Consider the following 15,818-nt stretch of genomic DNA (forward strand, 5'->3'; position numbering starts at 1 on the left):
TAACATGTTGATCATCTAGTGATGGGGCATCCTGTCCAATCTGAATCATAGTAACCACGAATGATCAAGATATTGTTGGCAGGGAGAGAAAGACCATGATTTGTGGTGGAATCCAAATATCTAAGAACATGAATTGTAGCATCATGGTGAGCTTGTTTAGGTTTGCTCATAAACTGGTTGAGCACATGTACTGAATATGTGATTTCAAGTTTGGTAATTGTTAAATAGATCAACCTAAAGGGATGGGAGATCCATCATATGGATGGCTAAACCATGCAGGGTAGTTGGGCGAAATTTCAAAAATTTTCTTACTCCAATATGGGAATCGTATTTTCAATTTAGAAAGCTACATTTTCAAGGTTCGTTCTTGTAACCAAATCGGACCAAATCTGAAACCAATATTAGGGAGAGGTATACCTAATACGGAATCTACGCAAAAAACTTCTCCCAACACAAGTGTTCACCCCCAAAGAGAGTACAAAATCCTCCTTCCACTAAAGATGACACAGTTTAAGATGACGTAGAATCAACAAGTGGTTCTTCACCAAGAACCTCAGATTCTTCAACAAGAATCGAATGGGGTAGTGAGCATAGCTTCAGAATTGTTTCGTCCAACAAGAAGTAATATGAAGATCAAATCTTAATCACTTCCAAGAGATGGATATCGAACAGGGTAGGGCGGTAAGAGCAGAGAGAGAAAACTAGAGGCAAAAACAGTCAAACTGTGTAACTTTTTTCAGGTCCGCCCTGCTCTTTATGTATAGCCCTTAAAGAGATAATCTCCTAATCTGATTAGGAGTTTCTTGATCCAAATCTCTATTTGGATCTGAACTCTTTAAGTGATAAGGATAATCCCTTATCTCATCTGCAAATCAAAATCAGCTACTCCTAATCAAATTAGAAGTTACTTGATCCAAATTTCTATTTGGATCTAGACCCTTTAAGTGGACAAGAGTTATCCTCTTATCCTTATTTGTTGATCCATACCCAGATTTGCCCCTATTTAATTAATCCAATTAACCAATTCAAAATGGGCTTTAGGCCTTTTAAGCTTTCAAGCTCACTTCCTTTAATGCTGGCTAGCTTGGCTCTCTTCATATGGTGTGGGACCCTATCATTGATCTACACATCAGCCACATTGGTTCAGACCCAAGTAAGGAATTACTTCTCCGTTACTCAGTCTTTTGTTTGTCCTGAACCCCTACAATGTATTACATGTATGAGTAGAAGCCCTAGAGTCAATACACCAGGATGCAAAAGTGATTAACATGTTGATCTCTACGATAGGATTTGAAATTACATTGTTTCTTGGCCTCCAGGTACTGAGGACAATTCCTCTTCCAGTGCCTGGTCTGCTTGTAGAAGTGACAGGCATCTGATGCCTTGTCCTTCTGCTTTTTAGGCTTGCTAACTTTCTTTTGAGGTTTTTTCTTTGCCCGACTTGCCACCTTCAACAAGCATGGCCATGGGCTCATCATTCTTTATCAGTTCTTCGGCCTTCTGTAATATATTGCTGAGTTCTTGAAGGCTGACATTTAGCTTGTTCATATTATAGTTCATAATGAATTGATTGAAGGAAGGAGGCAAAAATTTCAAGATGGCACAAACTTTGGTGACATGATCTAGCCGAGATCTAAGAGCCTCCAGTTCATTAATTTATCCCATCATCTTAAAACAATGGTCATGAACTAGCTGGTTCTTGGACATTTGACTAGTCATAAGCTGCTTTAGGACCTTTTGGCGAGTAGAACGATCCTACTCTTCGTGCATGGTCCTTAGATTATCCAAGATATCCTTGTTGGACACTTTGATCGATTGAACTCTCTATATCGGATTATCTAAGGAAGCTATGATGTAGCATTAGGCAAGAGAGTTTTTCTCTTTCCATTCTTGATATTACCTCTTACGGGCTTCAAAAGCCCTATCACCCAGGTGATCTGGAGTCGGGTTCTTAGCAACTTTGTCTAATTTCTCGGACGCCAGAACCAACATAAAGTTACGATACCAGTCAGCGTAATTTGGACCCTTAAGCTTATTATCGTCCAATAGTCTGGCGAATTGTCCGTTTGCCATTTCTGATAAAAGGCAAAGCAAATATTAGTCCACAACCTAATTTGATTCATGTTTACTACATAGATATGGCTTTTAGTCCATGTTCCATTTTCATTTATTCATTTATGATATTTCCCTCCTATCTCAGTGACGGATACGAGATTATGTCTTTGGAAATGTGGGAAATCGCATATAGTGCATGGAGCCAACTGTTTTAGCTACATAGCCCCATCACTTTCTGTGAATGATCATATCCACTCATCTTATGAGGTTTCCCTTTGGCCTCTATCAGACAAGGTTCATTGCCATTTTAGGTTAAACCTTTCTGTCCAATAAGTGCTTACCCATCATATTCGTGAATGCCAAGGTACCGTGAGAGAGTTTTCCATTTTAAAATAGGCCCCTCCCACATCGGTCTATGACGCTCCTATCATTTTATGAAACAATCCAATAGACCCAACAACAAATGGATAACCCAATTTTATGGTGCATCTTCTCATTACTAAAGGGTCCATCTTCATGCTAATGATGGAAGGCATTTAGAGAGTTCATCATATGGATCTCCCTATCACATGCACTTATATTTTATTGGAGGGAACGAAATATTATGCCTTATTTCTGATTTAGGTCAAACCAAAGTGGTTCCCACTGACTTTCTCAAAGTCAGATTTAAATAGGCCCTAAACGGCTAGGGTTCTGCACGATTCCTCTTGGGGAGGAAGCTGATATGGGCCCATCAAGAAGGGAGATCATCCAATGATCTTATGGACACCATGGCAATGATGTGCATTTAGTCATAGTATGCGAAAGAGCCACTGTCGAATTAACATGGGCCAAGTGCTTATGGTTCATGTACGTAGCTCATCACACATCCATACATCACATGCATGAAACAAATTGATCCAATCAATCAAAATATCTGTAAAACCCTAAATTAATTAGGTTAAATCAGTATTAGCCCAATAAAGCCCATAATATTATCAAATAACATTATCTAGGTATATGGGCTTAATTGTAAATAGCAGTTCGACCCATATAGCATTTATGCTGATTCGGGGTAATGCCGTTTTAACATATTAAAACTGGGTTTTATAGAGGTGGGCCGAATTAAAACTTGAAGTGGGCTATCAACCCTCTGGCCAAAATCGAATTTGGCTCAGAAAACTAATCCCATCGAACCAAGAATTCGATCCAACCAGCTTGGACCAAATCTAGTGCAAATCGGCCCAAGTTTTGGTGTTCAGTTCAAGATTTAATTCAAGAATAATGATCTAAAAAATAAATTAAATCAAGATAATCATAATTATCAAGAAAACAAAATCAGAGGACTGCATTGTGATAATCTTGAACACCCTGCAAACCTACAAAGAAAAATTAAATGTAGATTGCAGAATTGAAATCTGCAAATTGCATATCGTAGAACTTCTATCTGCGAACTCTTCTTCTCCTCTATCACGCACTCCAGCAATCTTCAGATGAAATAAAATAGAAAAAACCTAATCTTTCTATTATTACATCACATTGAATTCTATACAATTTCTCTAAATTGAATAGAATAGAAATAGCAGGGTGTGCAAATCTTACCACCAAAAAGATTTGATCTCTATCACATGTGCAGCCAAAGAATTCAAGAAACATCCATAGAAAAATTCCATAAATATAATAGAATAACAAAGATTTATTTTTTAGATCATTCGCCCAAAATCTGGGAACCAATTCCCAGAAAACTGTTAACTATGCAAATCGAGTAGAATGCATTTTGCCCATTTATGCAGAATCAGATCTGATCTAATTCGATTCAAGACCTGAACTTTGCTCTGATACCATTGAAGGGATGGGATATCTATCATATGGATGGCCGAACCATGTAGGGTAGCTGGGCAAAATTTCAAAATTTTTCTTACTTCCATATGGGAATTGCATTCCCAATTTAGAAAACTGCATTTTCAAGGTTTGTTCTTGTAACCAAACTAAACTAAATTTGAAACCATGATTAGAGAGAGGCATACCTGATACGGAATCCACACAAAAAGCTCCTCCCAACGCAAGTGTTCACACCCAAACAAAGTACCAAATCCTCCATCCACTAAAGATGACACATCTTACGATGAGGTAGAATCAACAAGTGGTTCTTCCACCAAGAACCTCAGATTCTTCAGCAAGAACCGAATGGGGTAGTGAGCACAGCTTCAAAATTGTTTCTTCCAACAAGAAACAATATCAAGATTAAATCTTGATCACTTCCAAGAGATGGAGATTGAATAGGGTAGGGCAGCAAGAGTAGAGAGAGAAAACTAGAGGCAGAAATAGTCAAACTGTGTAACTCTTTTCAGGTCCACCCTGCTCTTTATGTATAGCCCTTAAAGAGATAATCTCATAATCTGATTAGGGGTTTCTTGATCCAAATTTCTATTTGAGAAATTTGGATCTGAACTCTTTAAGTGATAAGGATAATCCTTTATTTGTAGATCAAGATCAGCTACTCTTAATCAAATTAGAAGTTCTCTAATCCAAATCTCTATTTGGATATGGATTTTTTAAGTGGATAAGAGTTATCCTCTTATCCTTATCTACTGATCCATACCTAGATTCACCCCTATTTAATTAATCCAATTAACCCAATTTGAAATGGGCTTTAGGCCCATTAAGCTTGTAGGCTCGGTTCCTTTAATGCTAGCTAGTTTGTATGGCATGGGACACTATCATTGATCTACACATTAGTCACATGGGTTCATCCCAGCCTCAGTTACAAGGCCTAGCCGAATTCACTATAGGACACAGTGAACCCCTAAGTCCACCATGGGCTCTTAATGGGCCCAACATTTACACTAAATGGTCATTGGGTCTAGTCATCTTATGGAGGCCCAAGGACTATGGGTAGATGCAAGATTAGCCCATCAGGTATAACCCTCAATGGTCTTACACTTAACCTCTCAGCCCATAATGATTCAACATTGCTTGACAAGAGAACTTCTCCCTCGGTTGCAAGGTACAGTATTGCACTCTCTACTCACATAGATCCCGGGATTTTAAACCTTTTTGCAAACAATTTGAAACCATAATATATAAGTATATCTCATAAATATATTTTGCACAACCAAATTTCAAACACATTTGAAATCCACTGTCAACAGTTTAGGTTTCCATCAGAGAAAGTGCATTCTCCGATCATTCACTTTGTCGGCAAAGGGGCTGATCCTATCACTATGATCACCCACTCATGTGAATTCTCGTATTGCCCCAACATACCCAGGTTTTGAACCCCACTAAGGATTTCACAGATTGGCATATCAAAGACAGTCTAATCTGACACCTAGTGCAGTACTATAATCGAGTTTAGGGGTCAAGTGTAACATTTCAGTTTTGCCCATCTATCTCCAAGGTCCAAGGCAACACTGGAATTTGGTCCGATTCTGGGTTTCAAGAAAACCCACATTGCATGTACCTTAGGTCTCACCTTGACAGTTGAGACAAACCACCCCAACCAACTTAACGACACATCAGTGTCAGCTTTAGCAAGATAAATCTCCCCAGATCTATCCAATGGCTGTGAAGATTCTAAACTAACACGAGTCTCATTAGTGTACAGTTTAAGGATATTACACAGAAACACACCACAATATAATGAATAAAATATATACTTTATTCATTTACAATAAATGTCATAATGTACATCAAGTTGATTGGTGCTAAGGGCATATACTGTCTAACACATCCGTCCAACCAATCTTCGATATTTGTCTGAGTGTGGAAATGAAAGCCCTTCTACAAGATCTAGCTGTTGTTGTTGAAGCATAGGAAAAGAACTAGGTCGACAGCCTAGCATGCTCGTCTCAGATAAGATATCAAGAGTGTATTTCCTTTGATAAAGAAAGATACCATTTGGAGACCTGGAGATTTCAATGCCAAGGAAATACCTAAGTTCTCCAAGGTCTTTAATGTGGAAGTAGTTACTAAGGTAATTTTTAAGTCTAGCTATGCGATCGGAATCATTTCTAGCAATTATTATATCATCAACATATACAAGAACTGCTAAGAAGCTATTAGGCCAAGAAGAAATGAATAGTGTGTAATCAGCTGTAAACTGAAGGAAACCATGATGCTTTAATGTTGTGGCAAGCATGTCAAACCAGTTGCGCAACGTTTGTTTAAGTCCATAAATTGATTTTTGAAGACAACAAACTCATGTATCACCTGATGGTAAGAAGCTCGGAGTTGGCAACATGTGAACTTCTTTGCGTAAGTCACCATGCAAAAAGGCATTACTTACATCCATTTGATGAAATCCCAATGACGAGCTGTAGCCAAGGCTAAAAGACATCTCACTATAACCAACTTTGCAATGGGAGCATAGGTGTCGTTGTAATCAACTCTAAGAGTTTGAGTATAATCTTTGGCGATTAACTTGGCTTTGTAACGATCAATAGTCCGATTAGGTTTAAGCTTGAGCTTATATACCCACTTGTAGTCCACTAGGGATTTTCCAGGTGGCAAAAAAGTTAAAGTCCAAGTACAATTTCGGTCAAGAGCGATCAATTCATCTTGCATGGCCTATTGTCATTTAGGATGTGCAGCGACTTTAGGATAGATTTCCAATGTTGTAGTATTCGGCAAGGTAGATGAGTGGGTTGATGGTGAAGGCCCAATAAAATGTGATATGGGATGTTGTGTGTTGGGGTTCCTTGGATCATTGGATTGTGAGGTAGGATAGACAAACTCTTGGAGTCTCTTGGGAGGTCAAATAGGGCGGTTGGACTAATGTATAGGTGTAACGAGGGTGTTGTTGGGTTCTATTCCTGACCCGTTGATAACTGAGGAAGGCCCATCATGGGCTGTGCGGGCTAAGAATCATAGGTTGCAATGGTATCAATGGGTGTGTCATCGGTTCTAGGAAGTGGGCTAAGAATCATAGGTTGCAATGGTATCAATGGGTGTGTCATCAGTTATAGAAAGTGGTACCACTGGCTGATTAGAAGACTATAGAGTGTTTTGGATGTTCAAGAAAGGAAATTGGTCCTCATAGAAGTGAACATCCCATGAGACAAACAACTCTTTGTTATCAAGGTTAAATAATCGATAACCTTTCTGTCCTTGTGGATAGCCCATGAAAACACAATGATGGGCTTACACAACAAATTTATCATGGGGTTTGCCTTGAACTCGGGTATAGCATAAACAACTGAACACCCTTAAGTGGCTATATGTAGGAGGCTTACCATGCAACATCTCATAAGGAGATTTCCCATGCAATTGTGGTGTAGGTAAGTAATTTATCAATAAAGTTGTAGTGAATACACATTCACCCCAAAATTGTATTGGGAGCCTTGCTTGCAATTGTAAGGCACGTGCCATTTCAAGTAAATGGCGGTGCTTTCGCTCCACTACCCCATTCTGTTGAGAAGTGTCAACACATTTTCACTGATGAAGAATGCCATTATACTAAAAATAAGTTTGAGTCTTTACCATTTCACAGAACATAGTGAGAAATGAAAAAGTATTCGGCATATGTGCCATCAAATTGACCCAGGTGGCTTGACTGTAGTCATCCACAATAGAGAGGAAATAATGAGCCCCGGGGTGGCAAGACACCTGGTATGCTCCCCAAATATCACAATGAATAATATTGAAAGGTGTAGTGATTTTATAATAGCTAAGAGGAAAAGGTAATCTTGTAACCTTAGCACGATTATATGCATCACAACACACAATAGTTGTAGATAGGGAAACATGCCATTCTTGAATCAATGACAATCGATCATAGGAAGCATGTCCTAACGTATGATGCCACAATTGAGAAAAATCAGTTGAGCTAATATGTAGAGTTGTAAAATTTGGAAGTCTAGTGAAGTGGTAAAGACCATCCCTCATTTCAGCCACTCCAATTGGTTTCTTTGTGATTAGATCCTGTAGGACACAGAAGGTGGGGAAAAATAAATCCACACAATTCAACTGATTAGTGAGTTTGCTCACAGATATCAGATTGCAATTAAAATCAGGAACAATAAGAGCATTCGCTAGATGAATATGATCAGTAATCTTGATAGATCATTGAGTTCGCACAGGCACTATAATGCCATTGGGTAGATGGACTGGTTTATGGGAACTAACTAGCTATGTATCAAGAATCATATCGGATTGTGCACCAATCATATGGTCCGAGGCCCCTATATCTAGAATCCAACTAGAAGGATGTAAAGGTTGACAAGCATGAGCCTTACCAACATAATTTATTGCAATAGCATGCTTGTCGGAGTTCAGAAGATCCATAAGTTGTTGACACTAATCAAGACTCAAACCAGCAATTGGAGAAACTGAATCCTAATGTCTAGGCATCTGTTGTATTCTTTAAGGAACTCTTGTCTACAGATTTGCCAGATGCAGAATTCCTTTTGTCTCCCCAACTTGGTGGATAGCCTAGAAGTTCATAGCATTGGTCCTTCGTGTGTCCATTGCGCTTGCAATGGTCACATTTGAATCTTGGACGGGTGTACTTATCTTGGGGTTTTGATGATGCAGCGACAACATGTAGTGTTGTTGTTTCAACAACAGGTGATCGCTGAGACGAGAGACTCTGGTGGCATTCTTCTTGCACAACCAGTGCATAAATGTGACTGATGTTGGGTAAGGGATCAAGACTGAGGATGTGAGAATGAACAGTATTAAAACTCTCACTCAATCCAATAAAGAATTGATACACTTTCTTTCTCGCGTTTAGCAATGAATTCCTTCGCTGCGCCTCCACATGAGCAGGTTGGGATCGAATTATAGGTTGCTAATTCATCCCACAAGGTTTTGGACTTTGTGAAATAAGCAAAGATAGAGAGATTCTCCTGTTGAAGCAATGCTAAGTCTCTCTTGAGTTGAAAGATCCGAGAAGCATTCTCTTGTGATCGCTCCTTCAGATCATGCCAGATCTCATGAGTAGAATCAACATACACCACACTTTCATGTACTTCATAGGACAAAGAGTTGAAAATCCAAGAAATGACCATAGAATTACACTTATTCCAGGCTAGTTCTTGAGCAGGTGACTTTTTTGGTCTCTACAATGCATTTCGCATTGCTTTGTTCCAGGTGGGTAGTTTTCTTCATTTAATGGATAGGAAACTAAGACGACACCTGGATTATTTGAAGGATGCAACAACGTTTTAAAAAATGACTCAGAAATGGAATTGTTCTGGCCATCAGTTTCTGGGTCAACAGTCTAACCATCCGGTTCGAACGGATGATCCATTCTGATAGCAAAATTAAAAAAAAAAAAAAATTAAAAAGTAAAAAAACGGTCAAAAACCGTTGAATGGGTCAATGGGTCAATGGTTTGACCGCTTAGGCCAACGGTTTGTTGACTTTTTCAATGGTTTTTGACCAGATTCTAGGTTTGGGGTAAAATGGAACCAGTTGCCTGAACGGTTCCCGGGCTGAACGGTCCGACCATTCAGGTCAACTGTGGTTCTAAAATGTTGGGATGCAAGAAAAATGGAAAAATTGGATCGCAGGTAACATCCAAGCTACCAGTTGCAGTGGTGGCAACCATTGACTCTGGTGATTTGTAGACACACAAAAGGAAAGGAACGGACCGAGAGAGCCTAAGGTGCTCTGATACCATTTAAAATTAATGGAAGCGCACTGTGATCATGTTATCATTAGATATTTATAATGGATTACAAAAGACTTTAGAATGTAAATTACAAAGAATTGTACACGTGGATATTGTCGTAAGACTGTAATACTTTGGAAGAGGGTGGAATAGTGTGGAACTGGAAACTAAAGAACAGTTTCATAGATTTGAGTTGCCGTCGTTGCCTTCCGGCTGGCATGCATACTTGGAGTCGGAACTCAGAAAAAGATTGTCATTGCCTTGCCGGTCGCCGCTGTAGGTGATGCCTCCGACTACCAGTGTGGAAGGGAAGAAATGCTCCAGGCCTCCAGTTTGGAGTTCGAACTTCGAAAGAGAGGTGACTCGAATGAGAAAATTAGGAAAATGGGATTAGGCATATATATATATATATATGCCAGGCTGGGGTCGGGATTGGGCTAGGCTTCTTTGTGAAATCCTGAGCCTGGGCCCATGGGCCTAAGAATATATTCAAGCCTGACTGTTGCCGGGCCGTCACCTTGGCAATGAGCCATTCAATCTATTAGATGAAGGATTTGGGAATGCCTCAAATGTCAAGGCCTGTCCGATTTGGATACCATCCATCTTATGATCATGTGCGAGTCCTACCAGGATCCATTCCTAACTTGAAGGAAAACCCACTCTATGCCTGTGGAAAGACTTCCCCTATACGACTGTAACTTTCCACTAGATTCTCCTCTCTATTGCTGTTATGCAATGCCCCTTCTGCCCCTCTAATGGGCCAGGATTACTGGAAATAAACACCTACTTTATGGGGTAATGTTTCAATTTAATATAAAGGAAGGTATGGATGGGAACCAGAAAAAAACTAACCAAGAAGAAACAAGAGACAAAACCCCAGTAAATCATCTTCCTTTAGCGTCTCTTCAACCTAACAGGCTGGTTCTCCAAGAGCATAAGGAAGCTTCACGGTGGCAAGACTTTCTCTATTCTAAATTTCTAATGGTACTGAGACTGAAGAGGTTTGAGGAAGAAGATGAGATGATAAGAAAACAAAGAAACAAAGAGAGGTAAAAGAAATTAAAGAAATTAAAGCAAACTTGTGTTGGAAACTTCGAATCATAGACTCATAGTTCTCAAGGTCTTTGGGCAATGACTTGTATCCAAGTGCACCTAGAAAACCTATACATGTTCTATGTTTGACAGAAAGCATTTTTCCACATTTATAGTCTATTAGTAAGAAAGCATCAAACTGACTCATGGGTTCATATATCAAGGCATATTAGTCCATGAATTTAATTAGGCAACGACAAGTTGAGAATAAATCGCATCCATGGTTATCTATTGTTTTGTCATAAAATTATTATCCTCATACAGTGGGATAAGGTTTGGATGATGATGATGATGAAGAATCATAAAATGATTCTAACAAAGAATGGAATAATTGCAGCAAAGATAAATACCTGTTATAATTGATGGAAGCTCTTCCTGGAGTATTTGAACCTTTCATCCCAATCTTCTCTTTGTTCTCAATCCTTTTTTTGTTATTGGAGCTACACGATATTTTTTTTCAGACACTTCAGTTTTACATGTTTTGTAGCTTGACTTTGAAGGTGGAGTTTCTTCTATAAGAGGCTGGCTGGGAGTAAAAGCCTCTCCCTTTACTCGGTCTTGCTTTGTCCCTATTAAGATTGTTGGCCTCCCCTGTAATGAGGATACTATAGAATAAATATTAGAGGTTTTGAGGCATGCATCTATGATCTACAGTATTAGTGTGAGGTTCTAGTATTTACACTCGAGGAAATTGAACGTGAAGAAAGTGTACGGTTCACTGATTTTGATCGTTTTTTCACCTTGAGTCCATCTAATGATCTAAGGATTTGTTTGCTTCGCAGCCATTATCAGAATTAGAATCGGATTTGAATTGAAATCCTTCAGAATCGGAATGATTTATTCCCATAATCTGTTTAGTTTAAACAGGAATTGGAATGAGAATTATTGGTATCAGCAGGAATAGGATTTCATTCCCAAAGGAAGGGAATTCCCTCTAATGGGAAAATGCCATTCCACTAGAAATGGAAATGGAATTCTGATTCTGCCCAACAAAACAGTTGAAATTGGAATAGCCAATTCCAATTTTGATTCCAGACCTTTATTCCTGCAAACCAAGTGGGCCCTAATAGATTATATTCGCCACCGTAATCTCCATCAGCCTTGAGAATAGGGCTGTAATCGGATCGGATGCACCAAAATCCGCATCCGATCCGATCTGAAATCCTATTGGATTTAAAGACTTGGATTTGAACCCGGATCCTAATAGACTCAGATCGGATTTGGATTTAATCTGGTTCTTCTATAAATTTTCTAAAATACCAGAAGAATTAAAAATTTATTTATTTTTTAACCTTTATATATAATAAATTAATATAAATATAACACACTAAATTCATTATATATATAATATATAATATCTTTTTACAATTTTAAATATAAGTATATAAAACTTATATGTTAAAATTAATAAATATCATATTATAATCAGATCAGATGGAGTCAAATCCTAATCTGGTCTGATTATTAATTGGATATAGATTAAAACATCCTGAATCCGACCCAATTACATATATACACAATCCGAATCCAAGATAATGGAGATCAGATTGGCTTAGATTTTCGAATATCATTGACAGGCTTGAGGCCTTGACCAAAGCAGGAATGGATGTTGTAAGACTCAGACCGGACACAAAACCGAAATGTCTGCTGGGTCACGGGTTAAATAGTTTGACGATGAGGAACCCACCAAAGTGCTACCAGCAGGGATACTATTCCTGCTGATACCAATCTGTCTGGCCAAGGACCCAAGGCTCAAAATATTAACCTAAAGGGATGAATCTGGTAAAAATGCTTTTAGTTTTAATTATATTATTATTTAGAATGTGGTGGGGGGCAAAGGCTTGGCTTTTGATTATAAAGCCTGACGGTTGATATGAGAAATTAATTCAGGTGCATTTGGATGCAAATATGAAGACTAATTGAACATCCAGTTGGAATCCGATGCTTTTGAACTTTGAAGCCCTATCACCTCTGTATGTAGGAACTAGAGAGAAAAGGCAGCTGTGTCATTATAAAGGTAATTTTCTTCCGTGTTAAGGCTCTCTATTGCGGAAGAGAATCAGCCTCCCTTTGAGAGTTTTTGACCTGGTATACATGGCTGGACCCTACCAAAAGGTGAGAGGTGAGACTGATCTTTTCAAACAATTACACCTTCCAAGTTCCTTCTTTTAGGATGCCTTTCTTGTTCAAGAATCAAAGACCAATTGAGTCTCTTTTGTTTTGTGGGTTATGCACAACTAGTAGGAATTGGGAGTAGGGGTCTGGGACTCTGGGGTTGGATAATCATATCCTTTGGATGGATATTTGATGGATCATTACATCAAAATTCAAATGTATTTATTTTGCCTTTGAGCCTGACTCTGGTTCGAATTATGGGTAGCAATAACACTACAGAAGTTGGAATTACAATCCTAAACATAAAATAAGCACCCCTCGTTCGGTGGCGATTACATTCCTACTGACGATAGAAAGAAAGAAAGAAAGAAATGTCTGTTAGGCTTTTAAACAAAACCATCCAAGTAAAAAAAAAACTCTTCCTCGAGGGAAGAAGACAGACAAATATCACAAGTAGGTCCAAATCCAATGTGTTGAAGAGCCTTTTATTTTCTTCTAGTGTTGTTGCCTCATCTTGCGGTTGTTCAGGACCATCTCTCGAAGCTCAGCTACATCAATTTCGGCACCACGATTCTCCGGTCTGTAGTAGCCGGTCACAGGATCCGGGACCCACGACGAAGAAATCTCTGTTCTTTCATTCATCTTTCCCCTCTCTTCTCCTCCTCCTCCTCCTCGTTTCCCCATTCCACCCATCGCCCCACCTCCTCTTACCGACGCTGCTGCTGCTGCCGCCGTCGAATAACCTCGCCTGTTACGTTCCATTCAGAGAAAGTAAAGAATTAGTCATAAAACAACTCAAAATAAAGCTAAAGAGAATATATTCACGTGCTTCCATCAACCCGAGCTTGTTGCTCCCACTCTGAGTCATAAAGAAATACAATGGAATGGATTTCTGAGCGCAGTTCAAGTTCAACCCCCCCAGAAGAAAGGAGGGCTCGAACCAACAACTCAAATGGGACTACCAACTGACGAGGGATTGATTTGAACAATGGAGCTAGCTTCCTCCGTCCAGTTAATATCAAAACCAAAGAAACTCAGGGTATAGCAGGGTATAGAGTCGAAACTTTTAATCTTTCTTACCTGTTGACGGAAACTGAGACTCCATCCACGAGAGCATAGAAAAGCCTAGCGTTCGAGAAAGAGCGAGCCATTTGATGCGCTGAGGAGGATTTTAAATGGTTGCTGCAGGAAACTTTCTTCTTTTGATCTCCGATATGATTACAAAGAAAACTATCTGCAGCAGCGAAGCGAAGAGACACCACCACTGTAGGACCCTTCTCCCCGCCTCTTCTTTCCTCCAAAAATCAAAACTCAAAACTCAAAAGCTTCTGCTCTGACAGACCTGGGCTTCACATCTTTATATAGAAGTGAGACTGAAGCAGAGGAGCAGAGGCTTGTATGGATTTGGAGAAACAATGAACAGGTCAAGAATATTAATTAAATATTCAAAAGCGAAAAGGGTACGAAGTTGGAACGCGTCAAAGTGGGCTGCCTTCCAGTTCTTGCCTACTGAAGTTCTACTCGTCGATTCCATTGGCATAGGAGTGAAGGATTCATTTGAAATTCTTTCTAATCGTGCGGTCATATGGAGGAGCTTAATGATAAAATTAGGTCAAAAGAACAGGTTGATTGGTATTTACATTTGTTAGACTTTAGGATGGGCAAGGTCGCACCAATCTTTTTTAAAGTGGGAGAGCAAGGCATTCTCCTCCATTGATTGAGTTAAAGAATCTTCCATTGTTTAATTTATCTAAAAGTCAATAATAAACAGTATTCAGAATTTTGCATCTGGAGAATGCAATCATAGAAGAACAAATTGCTCTCTGTTCCATCGCACCAATCTTTTTTAAAGTGGGAGAGCAAGGCATTCTCCTCCATTGATTGAGTTAAAGAATCTTCCATTGTTTAATCTATCTAAAAGTCAATAATAAACAGTATTCAGAATTTTGCATCTGGAGAATGCAATCATAGAAGAACAAATTGCTCTCTGTTCCACCACCACCCACCAGTACTTCAACTTCTCCTGGGTGAAGACTGAAGAGAGGAGAGGTCACACAAGTTTAACAATCAATCTAGGAGGGAGGCGGCGGATGTTTAGCTCATAACTCATTGACTAATCCTGTCTAAAATATTTATTAGATTTGATTAGACTTGATCCGTCTGTAACAAATTTATATTGGAATATTGGATTGGGTTGGGTTAAGCCAATATCTGGTCCATTGATATAAGATAAGAATATATGTGTCAATAGACTAGGTTTGAGTTGAAACCAATCTAAATCAAAATGAATTTGAACAGACTGGATGGTTCAAACATTAAATTGGACCAGTCCAATTTAGTCCAAAATATTCATTGGATTGAATTGGACCTGATCCATATATAATGGACTCACATTGGACTGGGTCGGATTGGACCAAATCCAGTCCAATTGACACCCCTTGACAACATCCACTTTTTTGATGAAAACGGAATTCCACACTTACTCCTAATATTTATTTAATTGATAAACTATATTCTTACTGTTTAATTATTATTTTAAACTATTTGTATTGTGTCTGACAATTGATTAGTTCTATCTTTATATTTAGCATCTATTAATATTCCGTCAAAATTTATACATACGTTATATCACATAACTTATATTTTTTTAAAAACTCAATTTTATTCTTCATTCCTCGCCTCATTCCCTCCTTCTTCCTCTTCTTCTTTTCCTCCTTCAAAGTCTTATTCTTTTAGCAGGAACTTCACAGTTGACACCTTCTTCACAGTAGTCGTTGGTAGGAATGGCAACGGGGCAGGTTCGGGGCGGGGATTACATTCTCTGTCCCTGACCTTGATTATGAAATTAACCCCTGTCCCCATCCCCAATCTTCGTTGGGGATAAAATTGGTCCTCCATCCCCGATTTCTGGCGAGGATGGGTTTCCTGCAGGGACCCAAATCTCTGATTTTTTTTTTAAATA

At 38.9% G+C, this 15,818-nt stretch overlaps 2 protein-coding genes across 2 annotated transcripts in view; one reads left to right on the forward strand and one right to left on the reverse strand.

Moving 5' to 3' along the window:
• The window catches only part of LOC148861464 (uncharacterized protein At5g01610-like), a 39,121-nt gene extending 27,590 nt beyond the window's left edge, over positions 1-11,531 (forward strand). The window contains exon 2 of the mRNA XM_088985158.1: positions 11,229-11,531. Within this exon, the coding sequence (XP_088841284.1) occupies positions 11,229-11,357 (129 nt within the window). The 3' untranslated portion in view covers positions 11,358-11,531. The remainder of the gene's footprint in view (positions 1-11,228) is intronic.
• A 1,525-nt stretch (positions 11,532-13,056) lies between these two features.
• On the reverse strand, positions 13,057-14,402 carry LOC148861465 (late embryogenesis abundant protein Lea5-like). Its single transcript, XM_088982684.1, has 2 exons — positions 13,937-14,402; positions 13,057-13,604 (listed from the first exon to the last, which is right to left on the reverse strand). Exons 1-2 carry the CDS (start codon positions 14,005-14,007, stop codon positions 13,352-13,354), a joined length of 324 nt encoding a protein of 107 aa, XP_088838810.1. The 5' UTR covers positions 14,008-14,402; the 3' UTR covers positions 13,057-13,351.
• Between the last annotated feature and the right edge of the window lie 1,416 nt (positions 14,403-15,818).

This window comes from Nelumbo lutea, chromosome 4 (genome assembly GCF_056320005.1).
Source record: "Nelumbo lutea isolate HS-2025 chromosome 4, American lotus-T2T, whole genome shotgun sequence".
Lineage (NCBI taxonomy): Eukaryota > Viridiplantae > Streptophyta > Magnoliopsida > Proteales > Nelumbonaceae > Nelumbo > Nelumbo lutea.

What these genes read in the sequence shown, in the direction of transcription:
- LOC148861465 (XM_088982684.1), bottom strand. Translation starts at nt 14,007, where the DNA reads ATGGCTCGCTCTTTCTCGAACGCTAGGCTTTTCTATGCTCTCGTGGAT. An exon ending in GTCTCAGTTTCCGTCAACAG is followed by an intron (nt 13,605 to 13,936) that starts GTAAGAAAGATT and finishes GGAACGTAACAG; the next exon opens with GCGAGGTTATTCGACGGCGG.